The 11,731-nt window shown below is 39.2% G+C and overlaps 2 protein-coding genes across 2 annotated transcripts in view; both read left to right on the forward strand.

Annotated features, from left to right (window-relative positions):
- Window positions 1–2,266, forward strand: part of ppp2r5b (protein phosphatase 2, regulatory subunit B', beta) — a 30,991-nt gene extending 28,725 nt beyond the window's left edge. The window contains exons 11-13 of the mRNA XM_054600953.1: window positions 249–376; window positions 1,048–1,149; window positions 2,029–2,266. Coding sequence (XP_054456928.1) covers window positions 249–376; window positions 1,048–1,149; window positions 2,029–2,266 — 468 coding nt within the window. The remainder of the gene's footprint in view (window positions 1–248; window positions 377–1,047; window positions 1,150–2,028) is intronic.
- Window positions 2,267–9,107: 6,841 nt separating this feature from the next.
- On the forward strand, window positions 9,108–10,235 carry LOC129093778 (glycoprotein hormone beta-5-like; the record flags this gene model as incomplete). Its single annotated transcript, XM_054601898.1, has 2 exons — window positions 9,108–9,308; window positions 10,047–10,235. Coding segments are annotated over 2 exons (390 nt in total), but the record flags the coding sequence as incomplete, so codon positions are not given.
- Window positions 10,236–11,731: the final 1,496 nt, after the last annotated feature.

Genomic DNA, 11,731 nt, shown 5'->3' on the forward strand with positions numbered 1-11,731 from the left:
AATACACGAATTAGTGGAAAGAAAATCCCCAAATAAAACAGTTTTGCGGAGTAATAATAGAATCTGATAATAGAATACTTATTGGCTACAGATTTATTATATCACAGTAAAAGAAATTTCGAACCACTGAAGGTAAGTTCCTTGGATAAATTGAAATACTATGGGCACAAACAGCAGTCTAATGAAAAGAATCCTGCTACGTCTTTGATAAATGAAGGTTGACTCCTCTGTCCCTGTGTTTGTTTCAGGTAGCGGAGCGGGCTCTTTACTTCTGGAACAACGAATACATCCTCAGTCTGATAGAAGAGAACTGTCAAGTCATCCTGCCGCTGGTGTTCGCCACCCTCTACAGAGTCTCTAAGGAGCACTGGAACCAGTCAGTGGCTCACACAGACACACACAAATTAAATTCAGCTTTTGATTTTAGATAGGGGTCAACATGGATGTAACCTTTAGCTCTGTTAGCTACTGTTTTTGATGGTGAAAGCAGCATTCAGATCCTTTTTTTTCTAAAAAGCAAAATGAATAGTACTATCACGTAAAAATAATGCATTTAAGGTTACAGTCCTGCACTCAAAATGTTACATAAAGGTACAGAAGTTTTTAAAGAAAAGTATACTTGAGTACCAAAGGTATAGCTGTTGAATAAATGTTGTTGAATAAAAAAAAATTGCCATTTCCTTCTGAAATGCAGTGAACTCTAAACACAAAGTGGCATGAAATTAATATACTTATATAGAGTACAAGTACCTCAAAATTAAATTATAAAAAAATGTACTTAGTAGCTTTCCACCACTGGTAAAATGCATAAACTGTAACTTCCCAACACTGAGAAAATTGTACAAGCTAAAAAAGTTAGCATCAGAGCTAATAATCTACCAGAGACACATGAATGACCCACATGTTATTATCCAGGCAACACATATGGTTTCCAGTGGGTTAATATGGCCCCAAAACCAAGGCTTTTCTAACCTCTATTTCCTGACCCATAATGCCATGGGTCTGATTACCGCCCTGGTTCATTATCCTCTCACTCCGTCTCTACAGGACCATTGTGTCTCTGATCTACAACGTGCTGAAGACCTTCATGGAGATGAACAGCAAGTTGTTTGATGACCTCACTGCATCCTACAAAGTGGAGAAACAGAAGTGAGTGTGACTCACTCTCTTTGTGTGTGTGTGTGTGTGTGTGTGTGTGTGTGTGTGTGTGTGTGTGTGTGTGTGTGTGTGTGTGTGTGTGTGTGCGTGCATGTGTGTATTTGTGTCACTGGATACAACAGTGACTACGAGAGGAAGAACTAGAAGGCTCTTAAGTCATGTTTTTGTCACTATTTGTTCCATTATCCATCACATTATATTCCACGTTGTACTGTAAGTATGTGACGCTTCGGTCATCTTTTCATCATGGATCACATCATGATGACACTTAGTGTAGTTAAGGAAGTGGATGCTTTTGAGAAACAAAACTTAAAGTAGTAGTTCAAAATTTTTGCTTTTCTTTCCGAGATGAGAAGATCATGATCATCAATGTCTACCTCAGGTCTGTGAGTTCAGTATGGAGTTGAAGTAAGGGCCAGGGTTAGGCTGGGGACACTGATTATTATTATTATTTAAAGTAAATAATCAGAAGAAAATAGATAAAAAGCATAATATGATACCTCTAAAGATGACTCATTTACATGGGCTGTCTTCTTTTAATGTTTCCTTTTGCCCTTTTTCATGACATAAAGTAAGATATTTGCTTTATAGTTGGTGGTCCATACTGTACAATTACAATAAAGGACATTTCAGGAGAAAGTAACGACTCAAACATCAGTTTATACCTTACTGTTAACAATTTGCCCAAGTTGTCCAGTCTTTGAGGCAATGCTCCCTCTTTAAGTATTCACCCCTTAGGTTTTACTTCCAGGTCCCAGAGTACTTTGGCTTGTCTGAAACAATTTCCAAAAGCTAATTTATTTTTTGCTTTCTCTCCATCCCTCTTCATCACTCTCTTGTTCTCTCCCTCTCTTCAACTTGCCTCCCCAGGGAGCTGAAGCGAGACAGGGAGCGTGCAGATCTCTGGCGAGGCCTGGAGGAGCACCAAGACCGCCGGATGCAGATGCTCACTGAGGCGGCCAGGAACCAGCGCAACCTCCAGGAGCGAGGCGAGAGAGGGGACCCACCGACCCCTTCGTCCCCGCAGACGTCTCACTCCGACCAGCCCGAGCTCAAGCCCAGCGGGGCCTCCTCTTCCTCCTCTGGAGGCGGGGAGAGCGCCACCTAGGTGTTGCTCCGCAGAGATTGGAAAGCATGGGGGTTAGGGGGACAGGGAGAAGACATGAGGTTGAAGGTGAAAGTGTTGGGAGAGAAAAGGTACAAAACAAAATCCACTGTTGTTTTTATCTTGTATCATCGAGAGTGGGGCTTTTTGTGAAAAAGCACACCAACTCAGTGATCCAAGGTAAACACTGCACCTTTTTTTTTTCTGACAGACTTGTGTGAAACTGGTTCACTTTTTCAGAAGATGAATATTGTCCGAAAGTGCAGACAGTCGATTTAATTAGCGGCTGGTTTATTAAACTGCAGGTCAGTATCCAAAATTGGTAGCTGGCCTGCTTCAAATCAGCCTCAAAATAAGAGATGAAATTTCTCTTTTGGTGCAACACTAATCAAGTTGAACATGGGTCTAACTTGTCTTGATATTTAACCGACCGAGTCAGAGTCTGTACTGTGGCCACGTATTTATCTTTTGGTGAGGGAGGCTTATTTCATGCGTGGATAGCACAATGCATTAATAAACTAAAGAAGCAATTTCACACAAATGTCCCAAAACTATTGCTGCACAGACCAGACACACACAAACCCTCAGACAAACACTAACATACACGCACACATATACATACGCAAGTACATATTTACTGTAAATATGAGAAGACAGAGCTACAGAGAGAAAATGTATCCAGGTCAAACAAATCTCACATTAAAACACTTAATTGATGCACCATTCATACAGGTTTAGACACACACACACACACACACACACACACACACACACACACACACACACACACACACACACACACACACACACACACACACACACACACACACACACAGCTGGTTCTGGCGCTAACTTCAATCCCATTCTGTCGGGCTCCCACCAAAGGACTGGCCTAAAGTCTCTCAAGGTTAAATAACTACTGATGAAGATGATGATAATGATATAAAGTACAATACTGTTCCTTCTTCTTACTTGTTACTCTACTACTACTACTCTACTCTACTCTACTCTAAGTACTACTGATGATGATGATGATGATGATGATGATAATGTTTTTATATATATACATATGTCTCTGGATATTTCTGTAGTGTATTATGGGAGAAACACTAGTGTAGCAGATACCATAAAGGGGAAGGCCGGCTCTAATTTTGAATTCACATCACATGTTAACTGTATGAGGCCATAATGTGAGTGCTGAAATTCAGCGGATTTCCCCTTTAACAGACCTTAAAGTGGGGAGGAATTAACTGGATTGTCGGTGGCTGTTTTTCTTTTCTTTTTAAATTTGGGATGTTTGTGGTGCGATGGGTGTATTTTAAAGGGGTATTTCCTAAAAATCCAAAAACATTCCACAAGATTATGTTTTATTCGGTTTGTTTAAAGGTGCCCTGTGGAGCTTTCTTGTAAACAAACAAAGTTATGTTTACATTCAGTGTTACTCACCAACACCCACTTTGTGTATTTTTGAGGCTTGATGAATGTGTTGAATGCATTTCCTTCCTCATAAAACATCTATAAAGCCGATTTAAAAAAAAATATTTCAACTCTTGCATTGTTTACATACATGTTTACTTGCTAGCATCTCCTTCTTCCCTGCCTTTGTTGGCATATTGCCAAGTTTTGTTGCACATTACCGCGACCAACTGCCGATGCATTACAAACATAATGGGGACCCGCTCATAAAATCATTACTCGATAGCGCCACTAGTGGTCAAAAACTCCACAGGTTACCTTTAATTTCGGCCCACAGTGATCTTTTTTTTTTTGGTTAAAGGATTTACAAATTGACTTATTTGCCTAGGTTACTTTTTCTGAAGTTGAACTACAGAACCCCCCAAATTCTAACCAAAAATGTATCCAACAGACTAGTAAACCCCGCCTATCACAGAGGTTACTGGAGGACGAATAAAGTGCACCACAAGTGTTTCAGACCAAAAGAAAAACACAGTGATCCAGTTGGATTTCTGAACCCGGAGCGTCTGTTCCTTTACGATCAGCAGACCTGACGCTGCTAGATGGCGACCATGACGATGATAACTTTTTTTTTCGGTGGGAACCATGAAAAATCTGTTTATTCTTGTCTGATCATTTCACAGAGAGATGGGATTAAGAGAGGGGGGGAAAAAAACTGAAAAAAATTATTTTAGCAATATTTTCATTCTTTCAGGATAATATGTGTGTTCTTAGGGGGTTAAACAGGAATTGGGTGTCACACTCAAAAGTTTACCCCCCACTCTTGTTTTTACTCCTGTTGCGTCCTTGATATTCACATTGTCTTAAAGGTACTTTTTGTGTAAATTTATTTGATGAAAAATGACTTTGCTTTGTAATTATGTTGTTTTTCTTCTTGGTTTTTGTATGATCTTGTTCATTTTGTGGAAAACTGATACTGATGCTATTTATTTTCTATTTGATGATGATGGTCAGGTTGTGTGTGTGTGTGTGTGTGAGTGTGTGTGTGCGCGCGCTTGTGTGTGCGTATGTGCACATGTGCGCGTTGGTGTGTATCCAGTGAGTGAATCAGTGGGCAGGAGATGTGCGTAGACAGAGTGATAGAGAATGAGAGAAAACGGTTCTCTCTTTTTTTCTTTTTCTCTCTCTCTCCTTCTCTCCTTCCTGAGGGACAGGGTTAGAATCCGAATGTATCGTAAAACTAATCGATTGATTGTTTTTTTTTACGCTTGAGACGCAGAGCTACCTGTCGGCTGCTTCATGACCAAACATTCAAAAACCCTTCAGACCAGCAGTTTTTAAAAACAATCACTTCAAATCATGCCTGAGTCAACAAGGTTTTGAAATCCATTTGACGAACAGTTCTCGGATTGGCATTTCAAGTTTTATTGAGCTGATTGAGCATTTCTAGCAGATTCATGAAGCTGCACCTGGCCCAATTTTCCAAGTTTTCCCTGATGCTTTAAGTTGCTTTTAGTTTTGTTCATTTTTTTTTTACAAAAGAGCTTGTTTCAAATGTTGACACTGCAACTTTGCATTTAATTTCATTGCAACTAAGTCATCCAGGCCAGCCAGCAACATGTTTCGCAGTCAAACCAAATATTGTCCAATATGTGAATGAAAGGTCAATTTATGGTATCTGTGCCATCTCCGTGACAACTGAGCAAACTCCATCTGCTGATAATAACTGTGAGATAAGATTGAAAGCTCCTGATGGACCTGATTTGCTAGCATTTCAACAAAATAGTGTTTTATCCTCCAAACAAAAAACCATTGCTGAAGACCCAAAAAGATTAAAAAAAAATAGTTTTGTGAAAATGTTTTTTTTTGTGTTTTGTTTTATTGGCCTTTTAAATTACTTGGGATCCTTCTGATTTATCTCAGGACCGCTTAAGGGGCCCCAACCCCCAATTTGGGAACCACTGACATACAACCTTTCTTTTATAACTACCACAATGCTGTATGTTTTTTTCTTTTCTGGCAATTTTTTTTCCCTCTCCTGTTTCTGTACTCGAAAGGAGCGTGACATAAAGTGCACAAATTGTCATGAGCCGTGCTCCATGGCAGCCACAGAAAATGCACAGATGGATTAGGTGTTATGGCAGCCTAATACCGGTAAACACCTCAAAACCTGCAACTGCAAACAACAGCTGGTTGGCACTGTGGGCAAAAAAAACAGCCTCACATTTAGTTGGATTTCAAACATTGTTTTGATTCAGGCAAAAACACTGAAAAAACACAACCGAAAAGAGACAAAACTTGACCTTGCCGTCAAAAACTTAGCTTACCTTATGATTTTTGTTTTGGCTAGCTTACTCACAAACCCTCTTGATTGTTATTGTCAGCCAGTCAGCTGAATCGGGGAAAACAGAACCCCAGCTCCCACTGTTCTATAATTCTTACTTAATGATCAAAAGTAATATTCTTCTTTCTTAAATTCTGGTACATTCAAGATCTGCTCCAGAACAGGAAGCGAGAGAAGAGAGAGTGTTCGTAGAGAGCTCGGGTATCGCCTCACAGACGGCCATCAAATGCTGGCTTCATTCGCTGTCACATTTCCTCTCTGTGGACATTTTCATTTGGCAAAATTCACACAAATGCTTTAAATCAGAGGGGTGGTGTGAACGGAGTGGATGAAAGCAGTAAAGATACAAAAAACAGAGGAGGAGAAAGACAGAGGAATGAAAAGACATAGAGTTAGACACAATAGAATGGCAATAAGTCAGAGCAACAGTAACAGAGTGAGAATATAATGTTACCGAAACCTACAACTGCATTACGTAGCAATTTCACTGAATTTCTAGATTTGCACTGTCTGCCCAATGGTCTGTGTTTGTTGTGTTGAAGAAAAACCTTAGAGAAGAAGATTAAGATGATGCAGGGGAAGAAGAAGATGTATATTTTGGGGGACCAACACAGCGGTGGGGGGGGTTTGAATGTAGAGAAGCATACTACTGTACGTAACATTACAGGGGGTGTAGAATGGAGAAAAAAAAACTATGTGCTAAAAATGAAACTTCACTTTGAGAAAACACTCTGGGAGTCTGCTGTTTTTGTGTCACCTCTTTTGTGTCTCCAATAACATTAATTCCACTTCCTTTTATTGATACTTCGATCAACAGGCACAATGCATGGTACTTAAAGCTGAAACAATTTATATTCTTATATAGACATCTCCATTTCCGGTCTCAGGGAGGCTGCTGTTTTGAGCGTAACAGCTGTTATAAAATCATTCTACACTAGCGACCTAGCATCAAACAGCAGGCAAAGTTAGCACCTAGCTAGAGGAACAGTTTAATAGTCAAATATTTCCCTCAGCAGTTGGTGGAGAACAAAATAGAGCTAAAATGAGATTAAATACTGGAATAACATTTGTCTTATAAATTGACACAGTCAATGTTATTTTGCAAAAAATACTGTTTTAATCTGCTAAAAAGTGTATTTTTAAATGACATGAAGGTTTTTAGCTCCAGCCATCTTTTACCCTCTTGTTGACCATTTTTTAAATGCAGGCTACATAGTTTTAATGTATTTTCCAACCGCTTCAGGCAGCCATTGTTTTCCATTAATTTCCATATTGTGGTAAAATCAATTAGATGACTTTTAAAACTTGCTTGAGCTATTCATCATTATTAACATCAAATCAGCCCAAAAAAAAGCTTCAGAGTTAATTGTATTATGATGATGAATGGAAACCAATGGCTATGGAAATCTTGAAAAAATGCCCCCAAAAATCTAAAGCAGCATGGCATGCAGAATGGTTAGCTGTGATGTAAAGTATAGGTATGTTTTAGTAAATGGGCTAAAACATGTAAAAACAGTGAAATGGTATGGAACTTTAAGAACAGAAATGTCCATGTGACAGCTAGAGACAATTACCCTGATGAGGTCACAATATCTTGTTTAATCCGTTCAATTTAAAACTGACATAACTTTTTTAAGTCATGGCCAATGTACCTTTTGTCTAATGATGATGAGGGTGTCCAAGGTTTTAAATTACCCAGTAAGAGTTTAAAAGTTCTGTTCTTTGTTGTCATGATACGATCCTTTGTCACAGTAAGTGTCAAGTTGAGTACTGACAATCCTCACATCACTTAGAGTAGACCAAAGTTGGATAAAGAACTGCACACACTCACACACACACACACACACACACACACACACACACACTCACATAGAGAGATACAGGCTGAGGTTAAGAAAACATAGACAAGCATCAGTTTTTTCCAGGGAGTCTCCATTATTTCTGGCTTGGGGTCCCTAATGGTATTTCATTGTAATTGCTATGATGTCAGAGTGTCCGTCCGCCCTAATGGCCTTCTAAAAACAACAACAAGGACAGATTGGTTCCATTCACCAGTTGTTGTCCGGGCAGAGAGACACCAGAGTCCGGCTGCTCAAATCTCTGCAAGATCTTCAGCTGAAAAGGTGAGAAGAGTTTTTTTTAAAAACATTTATTAAGTAATGTAGTGCAAGTATGTAACTTATAATGATTTTAAGATACTTTTAATTGCTTAAGGGACAAAAAGTGTACATAATTATGTTAGCAGGCTATTTTACACCACAGTCAGCGTAGTTCCATAGCTCATGTGCAGTTATTGTACTCACAGTGAGGACAGTGTGGTGTCAGCGTCTCATTGCCTATAAAAGTATTCACATCGTTCTGTTCATGCAGAAAGTATTTTTATGTCAGTGTTATATTTCTTAATAAGCATTCTACAGTCTGGCTGGGTTGAGGTGATTCCAGTTGTTTTAGTGCAGTTTAAGGGGTTTGCTTGAAGAGTAATTAAGCAGATGTCTCCAGTAAGATTTAAAAAATGACCATTGATTCTGATTGAAACTAGTAAAGAAAAACTGCTCTTTATGCGTGGAAGTGAAATTACTGAATTACTGTCATACTGTCACTTGCAAGGGAATTCCATGTTTATTTGGTTGATTTTTTAGTCGGAAAGTTTAGTTTGATTTAAGATATGAATTACCCATTGAAATGAATACTCCTTTTTTTCTTTATAGTGCATTAGATTACTGTATTGGCTGCAGTAGCCATAATCAACACAAGAGGGAAATATGAGTCAAGGTGAATGTCAAAGTATACTGCTCTGAAAGTTAGCCTCTTTGTAGCTTTTGTGGATCATCTTCCCCTGTAGATGTAAAATATTGCCTATAAAACCATAGATTCATCATATATCTTATATAAGAGGTCAAACTAAATGTTTTTGTCTGTAAAAGTGACAAAAAAACTGAATCTTTATTTTAAGGTAAACTGTTATCACCCAGGTAGAGAAGGTTCCTTGTATCCATAGATAATAGATATAAATATTGATTAATAATATTGCTTCCATCAAAGATACTTTAATCATTTCATTTCTTTCCCAGCATGCATCTCCATCTCCATCCACTGTCCCCCTCTTTTCTCCTCCTCCTCCTCCTGGTGGCCGGGGCAGTGGAGGTGTGCGTTGCCCTAACAACCACACTTCACAGTTTCCGAGGCTGCGCCGTGCGAGAGTTCTCCTTTGTGGCCCAGAAGCCGGGCTGCAAGGGACTGCGCATCAGCACAGAGGCCTGCTGGGGGCGTTGTCACACCTGGGAGGTAACATTCATGCACACACACACACACACACACACACACACACACACACACACACACACACACACACACACACACACACACACAACACACACACAAATGAAAGAACATAAGTTACATTTAGCCAATGTAGGAGTCAAACTCTTTTTTCTTGCTATTTCTGCAAGTGTCCATAATATTGGAATTGTGAAACATGAAATAAATAATTAATGGCCCAGGACTCAACCCAAACCCAAAGAGGGCCGATCACCAATTCTCGACTCAGACCCATATGTCATTGTCGTAAGACGTTCTTAAATCCTTCCAAGAAGGGAGGGTTACTGAACTTTTACTGAACTCATTCTAGTTTGCAGGGATTCAAATTGAACCTCTGAGTTAATTGAAAGAACAAGTTTTGTGGAAACTTTAGTCAAATTCAAAGCCTTTAGAGGAGAGATAGCTCTGAATCAGAAACAACATATCTGACTCTGGCACATGGCAGAAGGTCATTATTAGAGTTTAAAGTCCACTTATTAGTTTTTTCTAGGACTTTCAACAGCAGATGGAGGTTGCTCATTTAATGCTTAAAATCTAAACTGATGATTTCTCGTAAGGGGTCTTTTTTAACTGCATCCTTATACTTCCTCCCAAAGAACACAATGAGATGTAGTTGAAAGCTCAGGAAAGAGCTAGGAAGTGGACTTTGATAAAAAAAAATTCCTTTTGGGTCAAGCTAGCAATTCTTGTGTGTGAACCCTGCAGAAACCTGTTCCGGACCCCCCCTACATCCACCGACACCACCGTGTGTGTACGTACAGTCATATCCGCCACATGACCGCCCGCCTGCCGGGCTGCCATCCCAACATCTCCTCTCTCTACCACTATCCCATGGCTCTGCACTGCCATTGTGCCGCCTGCTCCACACAGGACACCGAGTGTGAGACCTTCTGAGGGGCAGGATGCTGCTTTCAGCCAACAATGTTATCAACAGTTTTACTGATATGAATGACTCTGAATAAAATTATGAAATCAAGACATTTGAGTAGGTGTGATACTTGACATTTAGTGACCTAGAATTTAGTCTTTCCGTAGACTGAAGATCTGTGTGTATACTTATAAATACCTGTATGTAAGAAAGGAGACAGAGCAGGCATTACATTTCAAAGCAAGAGTTCTGTGAGTCTTTGCCACGATATTATCAGTACTGAAATCTTGAGACTGAAACAAATGTTTTACAATAATAACTTCTCAATTTCTTCATTATTTAAGTTTATATTGTGCTCGCATGGCACATTTTTCAATAGAAATCAAAAACTTGACAAAAAAAAGGTTAGGAAGTATATTAAGTTATTTTTTAGTTTTTACTTCTTTGAAGAAATATGATATTACTTTTATTATTACTACTTATTTAGATAGATATTCCTTTATTGATCCCCATGGGGAAAATTCGAGTGTTGCAGCAGCTCAATTTAGTAACGTTACTTGTTATATTACTATATTATATAAAAAGCATTGTCTGCATTGATCGATGAATGAATGTGTTTGATTCTTACAGTATCTGCTGTCTATATCTGGTTTATGTTGTATGAAAAGCTTCTTCAGGTGATGAAATCCCTACAGCATCTGAAGGCAGCAAGGCACATGAGCCATAACGCTCGACCGTTCACTGTGTTAACCTCCATTAAATCGCCTGAAAATGACACCAGGCTGCTACAGTATAACCTTCCCCCCCTACACACATCAGACTGGTTGATTATAACTCGATATTCTGCTTTTTTATGAAGGAGACGTCCGGTTACAAGGGCGCAACATAGCCTCTTTTCCAGCTATGAGACCAGTGATGTGACTGGCTGAGAGAGTTTTTAAAAATCACCACACATGGGGATTAATATTCACCGTAGCCCGGCCATTTTACGTTGCACTGCTGCACATACATGAACCAAGATACAAGGTGTACATTGCGACGCCAACTCAGTCCTACCACCTTGCACTCAGCATTTATTATTCAAATTTCAACTGTGCTCCGTAAACACAATGCATGCTTTTGCACCCTGGTAGAACCGGGCCTGACTTCTCGCTCTTACTACTACGTCCTTTGCTCTGAGCATCCAATTCTGATTCGAATAGGTTTACATTAGAGTTGGTTGAAAGACTTGTCTTGCTTGTTGGGACACAATGCAAGTCCCCACAACGTATATAACCATTCAATTTAGGGCTGGGGATGTGGTTGGGGTTGCATGTACTAGTCATTTTTGTTAGGGTAAATCATCAGCTAAGTCAGTGTAAGTTCATGTGTGTGTGTAAAGTGAGGAGAAAAATCAAATTCCTTAACAGTTGCAGAATAGAAATTTATTGAAATACAATTTCATCAAAAACTATACAGTGCATTCTTTCTCTTTTTATTTCATTGACATTTCCAACATTATTTGGTTTCATCAATAGATACT

Source organism: Anoplopoma fimbria, chromosome 7 (genome assembly GCF_027596085.1).
Source record: "Anoplopoma fimbria isolate UVic2021 breed Golden Eagle Sablefish chromosome 7, Afim_UVic_2022, whole genome shotgun sequence".
In the NCBI taxonomy this organism is placed as follows: Eukaryota; Metazoa; Chordata; class Actinopteri; order Perciformes; family Anoplopomatidae; genus Anoplopoma; species Anoplopoma fimbria.